The 19,399-nt window shown below is 49.3% G+C and overlaps 1 protein-coding gene across 5 annotated transcripts in view; it reads right to left on the bottom strand.

The window, feature by feature from the left end:
- Positions 1–19,399, bottom strand: part of Nos1 (nitric oxide synthase 1) — a 175,176-nt gene that overhangs the window by 1,867 nt on the left and 153,910 nt on the right. For all 5 annotated transcript variants that reach the window (XM_031337634.1, XM_031337632.1, XM_031337635.1 and 2 more), the window contains 8 exons: positions 17,240–17,433; positions 15,672–15,841; positions 10,508–10,718; positions 9,746–9,833; positions 7,682–7,803; positions 6,091–6,239; positions 3,733–3,927; positions 619–737 (listed from right to left, as the gene is read on the bottom strand). In XM_031337634.1, coding sequence (XP_031193494.1) covers positions 619–737; positions 3,733–3,927; positions 6,091–6,239; positions 7,682–7,803; positions 9,746–9,833; positions 10,508–10,718; positions 15,672–15,841; positions 17,240–17,433 — 1,248 coding nt within the window. The remainder of the gene's footprint in view (positions 1–618; positions 738–3,732; positions 3,928–6,090; positions 6,240–7,681; positions 7,804–9,745; positions 9,834–10,507; positions 10,719–15,671; positions 15,842–17,239; positions 17,434–19,399) is intronic.

Genomic DNA, 19,399 nt, shown 5'->3' with positions numbered 1-19,399 from the left:
AGGGGGGAGGGGCGGGGGCTCAGGATGGGGGCGGGCATCAACACACTGGTTTTTTTTGCTGCTTCCCCATAGGGGAGGTTTAAAGAATGAGACTCCACACCACTGCTTCAGGCTGCTTCCAGCAATTCCTAAAGGCTGAGTCAAACTGTCAAGATACTATCTGTTTTAACTGCATCCATGAGAATGTCCCCTATGACTTCTGGGGTAGGGGTGGGGGGAGGAGCATCAAGAGCTACAATGGTCGTTGGTGGAAACTATCTTTCCACAAGGGGGTACTCTAGACAGGTGTTCAGAGCAGGCACTATCACAGTCTGGATCCTTGGAGTCCCCAGAGGGCTTGCTAACCACTCTGCCCTAATTTTGAAGGTCAGACTCACAGGACTGGGGTCGCTTGGGAATGTGCACCCCTTTCTTCTGTTTTATTGAGAGGAAGTCTCCATGTGTAGCTCAAGCTGGCCTCAAATGGGCAACCTTCAGCCCAGGTAGCAGCAGGATCACAACCACGCATTTTGGTCTGGGACAACACCTCCCCCTGCCCCCTCCCCCCCCCCGCCATTTTGGTCTGGGGCTCCCACCAGACCAGCTGTAGCCCCTCCCCCAGGCCTGGACATGACTTACTCGTCTGTATCTTTTTTGCTCTCTTCAATGAAGGCGATGGACTCAGATCTAAGGCGGTTGGTCACTTCATACGTTCTGAGGGTGACTCCAAAGATGTCCTCGTGATATCGGTTGTCATCCTATGGACAGAAACAGTCAGGGAGTGGATCAAACGGCAGGGAAGGGCTTGAAGAGGGACAGACAGAGTGGTACATGGGAGAGCATACACCTAAACAAGACAAAGGCTGGGCTGAAGGTCCTGGGGTACCTTTGCTCTCTAAGGCTGTGGCTAGCAGTGCTCTGTCCTTTTGTGCCTGGGTGGCAAAGAATCTATGGGATGAGTATTGTTATAAAGGGGGTGGCTGCCTTGAGGATTCTGAGCATAGAAGGATGGAGGAGGCCTGAAGGAAGCTTTAATTCTGTCTCTCTTCTTTCCAACTCACCCCCGAGAGTTCGGATCCCGTGAAAGGATAACATAAACCCCATTTATCTCCATTTAAGGACCAGGCCTGGTTTTGAAAAAAAAGGTGGAAAGGCATCAGCTCCAGGAACAGACCATAAGTCCCAGGAACTAGGCCTTAAGACACCAGCTGCTCTGGGAACAGACCATAAAATCCAGAAAGGTCATAAACCCTGCCCCCCTCCCAGAGAACAGCCTGGGGATAACCACAAGAATGGGGAAATATCTTATCTCAGGATGGGCCATCTGTGCTGGGCAGCCCTAGCTCATCATGACACAGGAATGCAGACCACTGACCACCTGGCACAAGCTAATCAGAAGCCGACCCCTGTGACCTCCCCAGCACCTACCAATAAAAGTTTAGATTACCTAACCCACTCTCTGAATATAGAGGAACTAACACAGTAGCCAATCAAAGTTCTACTAATGTCACTCTCATGTTTTGGCCCCTGCCAATCACAGTAGAGATTACCTAATCTTCTCAAACTTGTAGAGAGTTCCGTCAGATCCCTGTAAGAAGCTGGTATGCCTTTGTCAGGGGGTTGCAATTTTGAAAAAGGGTTGATCCCCATATGCTGGTCGTTTCTACAGAATAAATGCTCTCTGTCTTTGCATACTAAGTCTGGGGTCTTCCTCTAGCGATTTTCAGACCCTTACACCAGCAAGCCTGCATTAAGTATAAAACGCTCCAACTGATTGGTACCAGCAGATGGAGAGAAAGGAGGGTGACTGTGGGGCTGGGGAAGTAGTCTGTGGTACAGCGCTTCCTCAGCATGCACAAGACCCTGGGTTTTGTCTCCAGCATGGGGAGGCAGTGGGGGCAGAGTCATAAGTGATGGGAGCCCCCTTGGCAAAAGTGAGGGGTGGGTTGGTCAGTTAAGAAGCCAGGACAGTGATGGCAAACACCTTTAATCCCAGTACTTGGGAGGCAGAGGCAGGCAGATCTCCGAGTTTGAAGCCAGCCTGGTCTACAGAGTGAGTTCCAGGAAAGTCGGGGCTACACAGAGAAACCCTGTCTCGAAAAAGAAAAAAAAAACCAAAACACAAAAAAATTATTATTATTTGGGCCTGGAGCATGAAGGGGCAGGGGGTGGAGTGAATGGGGCCTGGAGTGAGTGGGGCCAGAGCAAGAGGGAGAAAGGGAAGGGGGAAAAAAAAGTATGTTATTATTTAAGAGAGATGTTTTGGTGGTTGGGAGGAGAGTCATCATATTCCCGATGAGGGCAGTGGTTAGGAGCCTGGCTTAGCTAGTAGGGCCCATGGTATATTTGGTTCTAGTACCCTGCTCCTGCATCAAGGCACACATCTGGAGGGAGTGGTTCATTCATTTCCAGTGGAGGAGGTTTCTCTGCCCTATTTTGCAAAGATCCTGGGAAGCTATACAAGTGTTCCCAGGGGACTGCGTCAAGGGTGTGTCAGGCCATACAGCATCCCTCTTACCTGGCATGTCCCCCTGTCCCCCCGCCCCCTGAATGTGTTTGTATCCTCGTGTGCATTATGGAGGCCAGAGGATGACAATGGGTGTCTTTCTTGGTCTCTTCATTTTATGTACTGAGGCAGGGTGTCTCACCTGAGCCTAGAGCTCACGATTCAGCTAGTCTCACTGGCCAGCTTGCTCTGGGCAAGCCCCACCTCTTACTTCCATGTGTGCTGGGAGTCTAGACAGGCTGTCATGCCCATCTGGCATTTATGTAAGTGCTGGGGATTTGAACTCCAGTCTTCATGCTTGCACTGCAAGCACCTTTCCTGCCGAGCCCTCTCTACAGCCCCCGCCCCTCATTGGGCTTTAGAATCAAGGTTAGAGAAGAGTGTCTAGAAAAATGTTTGGCTACTGACTGGGGTCACTAAGATGGCTCAGCTGGTAAAGGCGCTTGCCACCAAGCCTGATGACATGAGTTGGGTCCCTAAGACCCACACGCTAGAAAGAGAATACTCTGCAAGGTGTCCTCTGACTTCCACATGTGCACCATGACATATTCATGGCCCTCTGCCACTGAACATTGATCGTTGTTCATTTAAGAAGTCATGGTGGGATGGGACCGCCTCTGGGATTCAGTTTCTCTTGGGGGAGGTAATCTGTGCCGTAGTTGGGACTCTGTTGGGAAACTGTCATGGCTGCTAACCTAGCATTTGAGCACAGTCAGACAAGGCTTGTCCTGCAGGGCAGTCACACCCCACGTTAACTGCATGGTTTAGAAATCAAGCATAGCGGGCTTCAGTTCCACCTGCACTCTTTGGATGTGCCTTTCTGTTTGTTTGTTTGTTTTTGCAAGACAGGGTTTCTCCATTTCATCCTGTTGCCCTGAAACTCCCTCTGCAGACCAGGCTGGCCTTGAACTCACAGAGATCTGCCTGCCTCTTCCTCCAGAGAGCTGGGATTAAAGATGTACACCACAACCTGGTGGACGAGTCTTTTCATGAAGTGCCAATCATATGCAATCAATCGCACAGGGGTTCAGGAAGTGCTGAGTTAGGATTGCATCTCTAAAACTCCCCACAGGCCCACCTAGTGTCAGATACTAAAGCCTGTGTGTTCCTGCATGCCTGGCTGTCCATCCCTCTCTCGATCGAGGCTAGGTATAAGCCCAGTTGTAAGGTCAGATGGAGCTCTCTGAGTTATGGTACAGGTTAGAAGAGAGGAAACTTCTGGATGCTGGTTGCCAGCTGCCACTCACCCTCAGCCTGCTGATAAACACACCAGCATCCTCCTCTGAGAGTTTCCCCTGCTGGGTCATTATGCGTTGGATGGCTTTGAGGACATCGGCGGCCATGGTAACATCCCCACAGACATAAATGTGGCCTCCTTGCTCCTTCAGGGCGCGGTACACAGACTCAGCCAGCTGTTCCTGCAGCACATCCTGAACATATTTCTGTAAAAGACGAGTATGTGAGCTATGGCCACTGTGAGAGGTTTCTGTGCTCCACCCACCGCGGGTAGGGCTTCTGTGCTCAGTCCACTAGAAAGCAGGGGCTTGTGGGTAGGGAGCTATTTTGTGAACTAACCTCAGGAGAATGGGATGAGGGACTAGAAAACTATGTGCGAATGAGCTGATTCCAGCTTTGGGTAGCTGGAGCTTGACTGCTGAGGACCTCTGGGGAGCTGGGAGAATACTCCCTAGATCTGGGGGAGCACCCCAGAATGTATGGTTCATCTTGACTGTCAACTTGACAAGACCTTGAGTTGTCTAGGAGACAAAACTTGGGGTGTGTCCGTGAGGGAGTCTCTAGACTGAGTTAATGAAGGTGGGTAAACCCAGTATGAAAATGGGTGGTGTTGTTCCACAGGCTGGGGTTCTTGGTGGATAAAAGGAGGAATCAAGCCGGGTACCAGCATTCATTTCTCTCTCTGCTCACAGACTGCAACTGCAAATGTGACCCTCTGGTTCAGGTCCCTACTACCATGCCCTCCTCGCCATGATGGACTGTAGCCTGCATTTCCTAACGGTGGGTCCCAGTGAAACCTTCCTTGTTTAAGCAGCTGTCATCAAGTATTTTGTCCCAGCCATGAGACAAGTAACTGAAATGTAAGGGCCTTAGCTTCCTTCTTCTTTTCCCGAGGGGTGGTGGTCATAGTTGGGTCAGAGAAACTCAGGTCAGAAAGCCAAGGATGGGCAAAGTAAGGGGCTGCCAGCCTCCATGCCCCCTCCCACCTCCTCAATAAGCTGGCTATCCCAGCAAGGATGGAGGTGAAGGGCAGGCTAGAAGCTTGCGAGCTGAGCACAGAGGTGGCCCATTGCAGGGTTTGTTTAGTGGGCCAGAAACTCCTATATGTGGCTGCCATTTAGCTGGTAATTTCTGCTGATGACCGCCACCCCTGAGGTGCCAAACAGCCCCCTTCCATATCCCCTGACTGTTCTCCCATGTCATAGGTCCTAGGCTGGTCCCGCGGATCTCCAAATTGCCCCAAGCCCAGCAGTTAGAGTACCAGTTCCATGGCCCATGTTTATTCCAATCACTGTTGTCTCTTGTGGACTGTCAAATAAATATATTTTGAGCTTTTTAAATTTTAGCTCATTAATTTTTTTTTTGATACTAGTATTACTGTGTAGTTCAGGCTGGCCTTGAACTCAAGATTTTTTTGCCTTAGCCTCCCAAGTACTGGGATTATAGCTGTGGGCTATCATGCTCACCTAGGCCCTATTTAAAAGTTTATTATTTATTTATATTTATTTATTTATTTATCTATTTATTTATTTATTTATTTATTCAAGACAGGGTTTCTCTGTGTAGCCCTGGCTGTCCTGGTACTCACTCTATAGACCAGGCTGGCCTCAAACTTAGAAATTTGCCTGCCTCTTCCTCCCAAGTGCTGGGATTAAAGGCGTGTGCCACCACTGCCCGGCTAAAAGTTTATTTTTTTAATTGTTAGAGATATACACAACATGGTAATACCATGTGTTAAAGTATATAATTCACCTCTAATCATTTGGAGGTAGAGGCAAAAAGGATTACAAATTTTAGACTGGGTTAAGCTAAAAGAATGAGTTCTGTGCCAGCCTGGGTTACACATAGCAATATCATATTATGTAGATGTTAAATATTTTCAAGGGACTCAGTCCCGCACCAGGATTTCTGAGGACAGAGCAGGTTTGGGGGTCGGGGGGTTACACAGTCATAAGTGGGGTGTCTTCGTTTCTGTTCCATCATGATGAAATACCCTGATGAAAGCAACTTGGGGAGACAGGGTTGGTTTTAAGTTTGTGTGCGTCATTGTGGGGACGCCACAGTGGTAGGAATGTGAAGCAGTTAGTCACATCCGCAGTCAAGGGCAGAGAAACGGATACATGAGCTCAGTGCTCACTCTCTCCTGCCTTTCATTCAGTCCAGGGTCCTGGCTGTGAAATGATGCTCTGTGCATTCAGACTGAGCCGTCCCACCTTGATTAACCCAATGCTAGTCCAGACAATCCCCCTCGAGTCTCTCTTCCTGGGTGAGTCTAGATTGTTTCAAGTGGGGCCATTGTGTGTGCATGTGTGTGAGCATGTGTGATGTGACATGCACAAGCGCACTCATCCTGGTGTGGACCAGGTTACCTTTGGCCTGTCAGGTTCCCGGGAATAGGCAGTGTACAGCTCTCTGAAGACGCCCTTGTTCTTGGCCTGCAGGGTCTCCTCTCTGTAGATATGATCTATCTTGGATTGTCGACACCCGAAGACCAGAACCATGGGGCAGGGATTCATTCCTGGGGACCGGGAAGACCCATAACACAGATGGCTCTGATGCCCAAGTAGGCAGTGGTTAAGCTATAGGAGCTGGGGTACGGGGATCTCAGGGCATGACATGCATGCCTAGGAAGGCTCACATACATGAATCAGGGTGTTAAACATGCAGGTGCACCCATACATTTGCATCTACATACACAGACAAGCACAGCCTGTGGGGAGTGGGGCATTCCCTAGACATTCCTTTCCTGGTCTCACTCCATTCACATGCCCAGCCGACTGCTATTAGAAAATGCCCAGAGCCCAGACTGGAGCCTGACTGTCTGCATCTGAGTCCCAGCTCTGTGTGACCCTGAGCACCCCAGCTCCCTCTCAGAACTTCAGTTTCCCCATTTGAAAATGGAAGCACTAGCTTCCTTAGGAAGCAAGGGAAATGGGGACCCTAGGGTTCCCCTGGGCATGAAAATCTCACATAAAATAGTGTTCTCTAGAAGTCCCTATACAGCTTCCCTTGAACCGTCAGTTACCTCTCCACTTAATACAGACTATATTTTATTTCAGTTGTTTGATGTGCAGTTGGGGAATCAGATTTGGTGTGTGGGCCAATGGTAATACCCGCAACCACCTCTTGGGGTCACTGTTCTGTCAGAAACACAGCTCAGTGTGGGAGACAGCTCATATCTATCATCTATCCATCCATCCATCCACCATATATCTATGTATTATATCTATGTATTATCTATGTATCTATCATCCATCATCCATCCATCCATCTATCTATCTATCTATCTATCTATCTATCTATCTATCTATCTATCTATCTATCTATATTAATTCTTGCTGGCCCAGAACTATGTAGACCAGGCTGGCCTAAAGTCACAGAGATCCACAATGGAGTGTGGAATGGAGTGAGTCTCTGACTCTTGGGGTTAAAGACACATGCCAACACCTGGTCTAGGTTTAACTTTGTGTTTGTGTTGTTCTTCTATCTTGTCCTGTTGGACTCCTTGTTTGTTTGATGAGTCTGCAACTGGGGATTGCTTCTCTTTTTCTCCCAAACCTGCACTTCATCTCACATAGGAAGACCTAATTCTTGTGACCATTCACAAGGCAGTCAGTGACCATTCACAAGGCAGTCAGTGACCATTCACAAGGCAGTCACACACTCACACACACACAAACCCATTTGATAAGGATGCACAACTATCCTTGGCGGAATATTGGGCTTGTAGGACTAACTCTTAATTCAAAGAGATGTCCTCTGAGGATGAGATTTCAGGCCCCTTGGGACAGGCTGTGTAGCAAGTCTGTTTGAGTGGCTGTTCAGGGCACCTGTGGCCACATCAGTGTGACAGCCCCTCCTCACCCCTCCCCTCCCTAGGCAGTGAGGTGGAGCAGGGGCCTTCCATCTTTCTCTGGGTCAGGGGTCAGGTCAGTGGCCCTTGGAATGTTTTGTTTGTACCTTTGTGTTGGATGTCAAATTGCCGCTGTTGCCAAAAGCTTCGGAAGGGCGCAATGCCAGTGCCTGGGCCAACCAGGATGCAAGGCACCTGGGGGTTTCGAGGCAGGTGGAAGCTGGGGGCACTGGACAAAGAAGAAACAGAAGATTTTCTGTGTGCTGCTCCAACCCCCATGATGGAGCCCAGGGTAACCCAGACAGCCATCTTAGAGAGACTAATGGAGCCATGGGCCCCCTTTTAGAGTAAGAATTCATAGACTAGAGGAATTGAAAATGTAGGGTTGTTGGGGTTTGGCTCTCCCTCCGTTCCCCACTGTTTCTCATCAGGCTAAATCCCACAGGTAATGAGCTTGCGCTAACCTGGACTTTCCATGTGTTCTGGCTCTGGGTATGGGGGCCCTTTTGTTGAGGGGCTATTGTGTGCACTGTAGTAGTTCAAGTGGTACTCTGAGTCCTACCAGCTTGAGGTCAGGGGTAACTCTACAGTCATGACAACCCAAGATGTCTTTGAGCGTCATTACATGTCCCTAAGGTGGCAGAGGGAGTAAAATCACCCTGGGTTGAATTTTATTTTATTTTTATTTTATTTTTGTTTTTTCCAGACAGGGTTTCTCCGTGTAGCCCTGGTTGTCCTGGAACTCACTCCGTAGACCAGGCTGGCCTCGAACTCAGAAATCCGCCTAGTCTCTGCCTCCCAAGTGCTGGGATTAAAGGCATGCACCACTACCACTCAGCTCCTGGGTTGAATTTTAACTTAAAAAATTTATATATATATATATGAAATTTCATATATACACATGTATACACATATGTATATAAGTATGTATATATATATGTGTGTATATATATGTATGTATATATATATATGTGCATGCACAGGTCAGAGGTCAATGTTGAATGCCTTTCTATCATTTTTCCACTTTACTTCTGAGCCGGGGTATTTCACTGAACCAGGAGCTCATTGACTTACCTTGGATAGCTGCCACTCAGCTCTCTATGGGCTCATCCATCTCTGTCTCCCCAACCAAACACAGGGGCTACCCACTGGGGTTACAGGCCTGTGTCACTCTGCCTGGCTCTTAAGTGGTGCTAGGGATTCGAACTCAGGTCCTCACATTTGCACACTAGGTACCTGACCCACTGAGCCATCACCCCAGCCCCTGATTTCAACTATCTAGTTTAGTCTTGAGAACCGGTCTTTCATTGGCCATGAGGTCTTTAATCAGGGGGTTTCAGACATCAGTGTCTACACGAGCTGCCTGGGGCTGCTAACATGTCGGATCCTGGGCTATAGTGTTCAGGCTGGGCACAGCACTCTGGTCTAAAAACCAGCTCTGTGAGACTGATGTGGATAGTAGGTAGACTAGACCACTGACTGACACTCTGCCCTCAATAGGAGAAGAGAGCGGTGGGCCAAGTCAGTGTTGGAGCAGGGCTTCTACTGATCTATGGGGTGAGGGTCCCAGCTCAGGACCATCCTTAAAATGGGGGGGGGGACAACACCCCATCTCTGAGAGACTGGAATGAAAGCCAGAAGCAGAAGCATAACCCGAGGGATGTCTCAGTAGATGGAACACCTGCTCTGCAAGCTGGATGACCTCAGTTTGATCCCTGAAATCTACGTAAAGGCAGAAGGGGAGAATTGACTCCACGTGGTTGTCCTATGACCTCCACATCTTTGACTACACTCAAATACTACACATATGCTGGTTAATAAAAATGAAAAAATAAAAGGTCAACCTGGTATGCCTTTCTCCCTCCACCTTGAGGGCATCTGGGTTGTTATGTCTTTAAGGATAGACTGCCCACGGGTCTGTGTTGCCTGTGAAAGATGGGACCATCATTTCATGGTTGTGTACACGTATGTATTGCTGGGGTACCCAGCTGGCTGTGTGTCCCTTGATCCTGTCTCCCTAACAATGCAGAATGATGCAGGACATTGCTGTCACCCCTGCTTTGCCTGACATCTCTCCAGAGCCCTTCAGGCTGGTCCCTCATACACTCCAATACGTGCCATCAATGTGTTGATGGCAGATGACCAAGTACCTCTCCTTGCCAGCCACTTACCCTCTCACAAAGCATGGGACTACATCGTCAGCCTGTATTCGGTTGAGCCAGGAGGAGCACACCCCATGGTGAACTGGTCCTTCTCCATCTGAAAGGATGAGCAAAGGGCCCGTCTCATTATGTTAGGCACCGTCTCACTTCCCAGCCTCACCCTCGCCCCCCAAGGGAAGTCTCGTGCCAAGTGTCGCGCCCTGGAGTCCCAGTTCTGGATCCTTGCCTCTGAAAGCTAACGCAACCAGAGTGAGCCTAGGTTGGCTTGTCCTCAGGGTTTGGATTGGTCTGGTTGTGAATACTCAAACACTGTCCACTTGTGGGCCTGGGTCAAGGTGCTCTGAATAGTTTGTTCACCCAGGCCTCGGAGCCTCTAGGCAGTGCACAGTTCAGTTCCTTGGTCACAAGGGAACAGATCACAGGGGTGTTGGTGTTATTTAGCTCCAACCAGGCATGGGAGATACCCCTGTGAGCTGCACAGCGGGCTGGGCGAGGTAGAGGAAGCCTGTTCTACATGCCCAACTTGAGGTCTGAGAAGATCAAGCCAGTGAGAGCAGGACTCCGGCTCCAAAACGCACAGCCTGCCTATTTCTAGCCACACTCAGGGCTAGCTCAGTCATGGGGACACTCATCCTGCTGTGTGTCTTTGTTCTAATCCCCAGGCTTGGCTGGGAGTATCCTGCAAGATTAGGGATCTCATCCACAGGCAGTTTAGGGAGAGGCCTCCAGATACCTAAGGGTCTCCCAGTTAGAGTTTCCCCAAACCCGCACCTCGGGTGTGATAGGACACAATGGCCACGGTGAGGTGCACCTCATCGGGGTACATGTCTGGAGAGGAGCTGATGGAGTAGTAGCGAGGCTGTAACAGCGACAGCTGCGTGAGGAGAAGCGTGGCTGGCATCTGGATGGATGGGAACTCCTCCAGCACCTCCACCATTGTGGGGTTCTTGCCCCATTTCCACTCCTCATATTCCTGGAGTCCCTGTGGCAAGAGAGAGTAGAGTGGGGCCTTGAGTCAAGGTCCCATATTTCTGGTGGGGCCTGGAGGAGGAGAACTGACCTGAGGATATTCAGTACCTACAGTGGGGCATTGCGCCTCTGGCTTTTATTGGCTGTGGTTCAAGTGTGCGCTGTCCCCCGTATGCTCATGTGTTTGGACACTTTGTTCTCAGCGGGCGGTGCTGCTTTGGGAGATCGTGGCACCTTTAGAGGGCAAAGCCTCACTGGAGGAAGTGAGTTATTGGGGGTGGCCATCAAGTATTACAGTCCAGTCTGTCTTCTTGTTCACTGTCTGCTTCCTGACTGCAGATGCAATGGAAGCAGCTGCCCCCCTCTCGGTGTGACTGTGACCATACCTTCCCTGTCGTGACCATGGCACCCTGTGAACCGTAAGCCCAAGAAAACCTTTCTTGCCTTAAGTTGTCTCTGATTGGGTATTTGGTCACATGGAGATTCTGAAATACCCAAAAGCTGGTTGAATTTGCTTCAAGAGAAACCTATCATGCAGATCCTTGGAGGTCTGTGTCTGGGGCTTGGGCGGATCTGGTGTCTGGGGAGGATCTGCTGTGCATAGGTGGTGCCGGCTATGTGCTCTAACATGGCAGAAGGGGGAGGCAGTTTTCCTGGCTTATTTCTATGAAGTTGTTGATCTAATCTATGAGGGTACAGTCTTCGGCTCAATTGCCTTGCAGAAGCCCCGCCCCTTCTTCCTTCCTTCCTCCTTCCCCCGTTTCCTTCCCTCCCTTCTCTCTCTATCTCCTCTTGCAGTGCCAGTCCTAGTGGTCAAATCAGTCCTGTGCATACTCTACCCTCTGACCACCAAGCTTCATTCCCAGCCCAGTCCCCATTAATGCCATCCCCTTGTTAAGTGACACGTTAAATCTAACCAGGGGAGTTTAATTTCGATGTTAGAACTCTAGGGAGCATAGACACTCACTCCGTAGCAGCTGGCTATCATTATCCCATCTCTCAGATGAGGCCACTGAGGCCCGGAGGCCTGGTCAGCTAGGACTACGCTTTGCATCTGAACTGGGAGGGTACACTTTAGCCAGCACAATCCTTGACTACCACATGTGTTGTGTGACCTGTGAGGTAAAAACAGTTTTTATAATTTTATTCTTTTTTTAAAGATTTTGGGCTGGTGAGATGGCTCAGTGGTTAAGAGCACTGACTGTTCTTCCAGAGGTCCTGAGTTCAAATCCCAGCAGCCACATGGTGGCTCACAACCACCCGTAGTGAGATCTGACACCCTCTTCTGGCACATCTGAAAACAGCTACAGTGTACTTATGTATAGTAATAAATAAATCTTTGGGCTGGAGCATGCAGGGACTGAGTGAGTGGTGTCTACTGGAGTGAGTGGTGTCTACTGGAGTGAGTGGGGTCTACTGGAGTGAACGGGGTTGACTGGAGTGAGCAGAGGTCCTAAAAGTCAATTCCCAACATCCCAGATGGAGGCTTACAACTATCTGTACAGCTACAGTGAGTACTCATATACATAAAATAAATACATCTTTAAAAAAAGATTTATTATATATAAGTACACATTGTAGCTGTCTTCATACACCCCAGAAAAGCGTATTAGATTTCATTACAGATGGTTGTGAGCCACCATGTGGTTACTGGGATTTGAACTACTCAGGACGTCTGGAAGCACAGTCAGTGCTCTTAACGGCTGAGCCACCTCTCCAGCCCAGTTTTTATAATTTTAAAAGATTTGTTTTAAATAATTTGTGTGTGTGTGTGTGTGTGTGTGTGTGTGTGTCTTGCGTCTTGTGTCTGTGGGTCTGTGTGCATGTGTGTGATTTCTTGCAGAGGCCAGAAGAGGGCGCCAGAGTCCCTGGAGCTGGAATTACAGATGGTGTGGGTCCCCTGATGTGGATGCTGAGAAATGTACTCCAGTGTTTGCAGGGACAGCAGCAAGTTCTCCAGCTGGACAGTCACCTCTCCAGCCCCAGGAATGGTGTTTTTAAATGTCTCTATTTCCAGGGCTGAGCCTCACTGGCCTCCAGCTGCCGCAGGCTGCGTTACTAACTTCTCTTGCTTGTTATCTGAGTCTCTGACCAGAAGTGAACTATAGAAAGGTGGATTGGTTTCAGTTTACAAATCAAGGAGATACAGGCATTCATGGTGGCCAGGTGGCTGCAGGCATAAGAAGCAGCCATCCTAGTGCACACATACACACAGCAGGAATAAACAGGGACATGTGGCTGGGCTATGAGACTTCAGTGCCCAGCCCTAATACCCCTCCTTCCAGGGTGGCCCTGCCTATTGAAAGTGCCATGACCTCAAACAGTGCCACCAGTGGGGTTGGGGGACCAAGTGTTCAAACTACAGCAGTCTGTGGGAACACTGCACATTCAAAGATTTATCTTTATTAGTGTAAATTACATATAGATGTGCATGTTTCTCCAGGTGAGTACGTGCACTTGAGTGTGGGAGCCAGCAGAGGCCAGAGTCCCCAGTCCCCTGGAGCTGGACTTAACAGAGAGTTGTGAGCTGTCTGCTGTGGATGCTGGGAACCAAACTCGGGGCCTCTGAAAGAGCAGCAAGTTCTCTGAACTACCAAACCAATTCTCCAGCCTTCCATTTCACATTCAGAGCACAACAGAGTCTCTAGTGCAGGACTCTGAATGGACATGCACCTAACACTGACTTCCGCTGGGCAGTGACCGGTACCTGAAACGGTGTTCATTAGCTAGCTGTGCTGCTGCTGGGCACAGATTCCTGCAGAATGTTCAAGCTTGAGACACATCAAGGTGATCCCTTCTAGGGGACAACTTTGGCTCTAGGAATCCCCCAAGGACCTTGGCAAATTTTTCAGAAACCACATTGCAAGCTGGAAAACTTCTACCTGACCAACCTTCCCTTTCTTCTTCCCTGGGGTCAGCTTTGTTTTGCAGTCGACTATTTCCTCCCAGCTCCTTCTGCCTACTGGCCCATTTTCTCTCTCACAGGTGTCTCTGAGAACAATAATTAGACAATTCCATTTGTGGGCTTTAGAGATGGCTCAGCAGTTAAGAGCACTGACTGCTCTACCAGAGGTCCTGAGTTCAAATCGCAACAACCACATGGTGGCTCACAACCATCTGTAATGGAATCTGATGTCCTCTTCTGGTGTGTCTGAAGACAGCTACAGTGTACTTACATATAATAATAAATAAATCTTTGGGCTGGAGCGAGCGGGGCCGGAGTGAGCAGAGGTCCTGAATTCAATTCCCAGCAACCACATGAAGGTTCACAACCATCTGTACAGCTACAGTGTACTCATATACATAAAATAAATAAATCTTTAAAAAATTCCATTCATTTATCCTGTCTGCTGACTTTGTGCTTTCAGGAAGAAATGGACTTCATATGAAATTCTCTCCCTCAAAGAATATTATGCAAAATGTTCCTTCTTCGTACTCACCCCCACCACCGCTAAGCACAAGTTTCTAGTCTAAATTATACATATTCTAAATGGTATAAAATCCCACTAGGCTCTGGATGCATTGACGCCTCCCCCCTCCCTCCCCCCTGCTCTCCCGTGGCCATCTGTCTCCAGCTCCCCACTTCAGAGTCCCAGCTGGCTTCTGGTGTTTACTTTCACATTTCTTGATAATATGCACCTGCTAATGAGCCTCTCCCTTGCTCCTCCCCCAGTCCCCCTTCCTGGATAGCAAAAGGTACGGCCTCTGCCCGGGACTTGTTTTCTGGGAAGGAGACTCCCCATCTGGGGGAAAAGGCTGTGTTGGGTGGTCCCTCTGAGCAGGTAAGTGTCTTTATTTTAAATTATGTAAGTTTTTAAATTTTAGATTTATTTTATGTGTCTGAATGTTTTGCTTGCATGTATTTATGTATGTGTGTATGCATGCATGCATGTATGTATGCATGCATGTATGTATACCGTGAGTGTGCCTGGGGATTCCAAGAGGTCAGAAGAAGTAGTCTGATTCCCTGGGACTGGAGTTGTGAGCTGCCATGTATGTACTGAAAATAAAACGTTGGTCCTCTGGTCCTCTGCAAGAGCCCTGATGCTCAAAACTGCAGAGACATCTTTCTAGCCTATATTTTTATTTTTTGTGTATTATTTTGTGCGTGTTTGTACACATGCATTGCACACACGCATGTGCACAGAGCTTAGAGGACAGATTCCAGGAGGAGCACTTCCTTCCAGCATTCATGTGGATCCTGAACTGAACTCAGGTTGTTAGAATTGGCAGCAGGTACCTTTATACACTGAGCCTGTTTCTTTTCGTTATTGAACTCTTTACGTAGTTGAAGATGCCCTCAAACTCACGATCCTCCTACCTCCAAGTCCTAAGTGCTGGAATAACAGGCACGTACTACAAAGTCTAGTTTATGTTACCAGGGACCAAACCCAGGGCTTCCTGTGTGCTAGGTAAGAGCTCTACCTACTGAGCCACACATCTCCAGTCCTAGATACCGTTTGAGCAAGGCCATGAACAGCTTGGGGCGGGCACGATCATGGTGTCTAGACAAAGGTCCTTAAGCTAATGGATTCATTTAACTAGAGGTCTCTCATCTAGCCATCATTTTTTTTTTGGGGGGGTAGCTATTCTGCCCCAGAAAAACACCATTGTTATCACACTGGGGAACCAATGTAAACCTGCTGCGAGAGTCTCTGCTCCCTTTTCTTCCAAGCATTGGTTAAGGTGGTGTGGGCAAGAGCTCAAAATCACAAAGGAAAGTGTAAGAGTTACTACAGATATGTACTGTGGTGGCCAGAGCCTGCTGAGTTTCAGGAGGGGTCGGCCACTCTCCATTTGTCAGGCCTTAGAGCCAGGGAGACAAAGCAAACGAGCCAATGAGATGACCCTATGCAAATGAGGACACGCCCCTTGCCCAAGACTGCCACCTGCTGTGGACAGTTGGAAGAGCATTTTCAGTGCGCTCCCAATCCAAGGCCTTGCAGGGCTCTCAGGACCCACCCACCTTGCTGAGGACCAGCAGCTGCTGCTTCTCTTTCTCACTGGTGGCCAGGGAGGCGAACTGCTGTAGCTGCAGGGGCGTGGGTGGCGTGGTGATGTCCAGGTAGTACTTGAAGGCCTGGAAGATGGTGCAGGGTGGGAGCCGAGATTCATCTTTCCAATTACTGATGACACCTGGGGAGGCACAGCAGGGATGGGGCTCCAGTCAGTCCTTACCAGAGTCATCACTCCAGGTGAGGCAAAGGAAGCACAGAGAGGTTGCGGGATCTGCCCAAGTCCACACAGCTTTCCTGTGTGTGTGTGTGTGTGTGTGTGTGTGTGTGTGTGTGCGCGCACGCGCGCGTGTGCATGTGCACGCATGCACGTGCATACTTGTTCATGTTCACGGCTTCTGCATTTCAGAGCATTTGACCGAGGAACGAAATCAATGAAAACAAAAAGTAATCTCATCTCTACCAAACTGTGCAGACATTTTTTTTCTTGTTACTTCCCTAAACACTAAAGTATAGTGACTATTTATATAGCATTTACATTACATTGGATAAGCCATCTAGAGAGGGTTTAAAGCATACAGGAAAATTCGCATAAGTGCTAGGTAAATTCAACAATGTATATAATTGTTATGTGAACACAGCACCTTTTCTATAAGGGACTTGAGCATACATGGATTCTGGTATCTTCTAGGGGTCCTAGAACTCTTCTTCCAAGAGGGAAGGCTATTCTGCCTCTATGTCCTTTTTGAACATGAGCCCCTGCCCCCTCATTACCATGGACACCATAAGAATTTCCATGAGACGCCATGGAACTGCTGGTCTATCATGAGAACTCTTGTGGGGTTGGGTTCACTAAGGGAGGGACGTGTCTCTTCACAGTGGCTCCTTCCAAGAGGGTTGGCAGGAGAACCTTGACAGATGGCATGCCATCCCCACATTCTAGTTAGCTCCCCTGTCAAGGTGACAGTCACGGTGTCACAGGCTGTCAGGTGTGACCACCACAGCTCCTTGTACTAGAGCCCGGAGCCCACCCATGTCTATAAGGGGAAGGTAAAACTTGGAGATCCATTGGCTTTGAAAGTTCTTCGAACCAGCTGTGGTGGTTTGTGTCTGTGGTCCTAGCACTTGGGAGGCTGAGGAGGGAGGATTGGAAGTTGGAAATCAGCCTGGTCTACATAGAAAAAAGGAAAGAAAGGGAGGGGGGAGGGAGGAGGGGAAGGGAGGAGGAGGGAGGGAGAAGAGGGGAGGGAGAAGAGGAGAAGAGGGGAAGGAGGGAAGAAGGAGGGAGGGAGAAGAGGGAAAGGAGAAGGGGGAGGAAGAAGGAGGGAGGGAGAAAGAGGGAGGGAGAGGAGGGAGGGAGAGGGGGAGGGAGAGAAGAACAGAAGCAAGGAGAGGAAGGAAGAAGAGAAGAAAGGGGAAACAAAAAAGGAAAGGAAGGAGGCTACCGCTGACACATTTGTTGGCTGGAATGAGATAAGAAGCCCTGATGGATAGGCCAACCATGCCCTGGCTGCTGCTCTGCCCACCTGGGGGCCAAGGCCCTCCGGGGCTTTCCAGCAGGTGCAGCGGGAAGCCTCACCCAGAGCCGTGTTCCTCTCCTCCAGCATCTCCACCTTCACCACGTGGTTGGCAGGCGGCGCATCCTCCAGTCGTTCAATGAGTGCATTCACAAGGTCCTCATGGTTACCAGGGAAGACACCCAGGTGATCCCCTGGCTGGTACTGCAGCTCCTGATTCCCGTTGGTGTGGAGACGCACGAAGATGGTTGATCGGCTGCAGTGAACAAGGGGGTTCGTGGGACAAAGATGACCACTCTGTCTCCCTTTTGTCCTGGTCTGACTCTCTAGGCTGCAGAGGCCTCCTTCCACACTCCCTGGCTCTGGTCTGCTGAGGTGCATGCCCAGCACTCACCCCGTAGCTTTTTGTGAAGTTCTCCAGTCAGCTCTGTATCATAGAGCCGACAGCCAGGTCCCGGGCCAGGGACATCACACTTGTGATGACTCACCTCCTTTCTTGAGGCTGGTCCCCAAGTTCTCACGGCCTCTCTGGTGTTCCCAGCTCAGTTTTCCATGCTGGTCCCTTCTCATCTCCCAAGTCCTGAGCCCAGCCACAACCTGCTGAGTTGTATCTGTCCCCCATATCTTTCTGCCCCTCCCCCACCTTCCTCCATTACGGTATCCTTCACTTCCTTGTTTCTGAGACTAGTGATGTATTCTAGGATAACAGGAGCACCGTGACAAAGGGCATTAATCTACTGTGGCTGCGGCTTTATCCCCATGGCAGTGCTTGGCACAGAGTATGTCCTGAGTCTTTGCCTGAGGAAGGCACGTGAGGGTTCCTGGGTTAACTAGTTGCTAGTTGCTAGCAATGTCCTTTGTATCCATTCAGGTTCTTTCAGAAACCAGCTGCTCACTGTAGCTACAGGCAGGATGTCTCTGATTTATGAAGCTCTATTTATCATTTCTCATAGAATTCCATGCTCTCTTAATTTTTTTAATGTGTGTGTGCGTGCATAGTCGTGACAGTGGCATGTGTTTGCCATGACACATGTGTGGAGGACAACTTAAGTGGCTCGGTTCTTTGCTTCCACTTTGTTGGTCTCAGGGATTGAACTCAGGTTGTCAGGCTTGGCAGCAAGCACCTTTACCCACTGAGCCCTCTCACTGGCACTCTGCTCTCTTTTGTGAGCAAGGTCCATTTGTAGTAGAAGGAAGGGCCAGCCAGGGGCTCAGGGCCTCTCGTGCGTAGATGCATCTGTGTGAGAGTGAGAGACTCTAGGGAGAACCCATGCACCGGGTCCCATCTGCTTGGGTCTGTGTGTTTCAAGTTCAGGAGGCCCATGCGAACCAGCTGCTTCAAGAGTGAATTCTTGGGGCCAGAGCAATGACTCAGTGAGTTGGCTCAGTGGTTAAGAGCTCTTGCTGTTCTTGCAGAGGACCCAGGTTCAATTCCCAGCACTCATAAGGCAGCTCACAATCACCTGTAACTCCAATTCTAAGGAAATAGGATTCCCTCTTCTGGCTACTACATGTACACAGTACACAGATACACATGCAGGCAAAACATCCACACACATAGAATAAAATAAAACTTAAACCAAAAGAATGAATTCTTGGGGCTGGAGGGTTGGCTCAGTGGTTAAGAGCACTGACTACTCTAGGTTTGGTTCCCAGCACCCACATGATGGCTCATGGCTATCTTAAACTCTAGTTCCAGGGGATCTAATGCCCAGTTCTGGCCTTCAGTTCCAGGCATGTGAGTGGTGCACAGACATACATGCAGGTTCAACACTTATATGCATGAGTAAATCCTATTTGTTTTTAAAGAATGGCTTTTTGGCCAGGTGTAGTGATGTATGCCTTTAATCCCAGCACTCAGGAGGCAGAGACAGGCAGATCTCTGTGAGCTTGAGTCCAGACTGGTCTCAATAGAGTTCCAGGATAGCCAAGGCTACATAGGAAGACCCAACCCAAGCACTCCCTCCCCAAAAAGAAGTTTTGCTGGTCCTCAGCAGAGGTCTTTAAACCTAGAGTCGCTGAGAAGGCTGAGGCATGAGAATTGTGAGATTGAGATGTGTTAGCTACTGAGTTCAAGTCCAGCCTGAGCAGGCTCATGGGATCCTATCTCATAATACAAAAGCAAAGTAAAAAGGGGGCTGGAGCTTCAGCCCTTGCCCGCTAGGTCCCAGGCAGCCCCTTGCCCGCTAGGTCCCAGGCAGCCCCCTGCCTGCTAGGTCCCA

The sequence above is a fragment of the Mastomys coucha genome, unplaced genomic scaffold (genome assembly GCF_008632895.1).
Source record: "Mastomys coucha isolate ucsf_1 unplaced genomic scaffold, UCSF_Mcou_1 pScaffold22, whole genome shotgun sequence".
NCBI lineage: Eukaryota > Metazoa > Chordata > Mammalia > Rodentia > Muridae > Mastomys > Mastomys coucha.
This window is presented reverse-complemented; position numbering and strand designations above follow the sequence as displayed.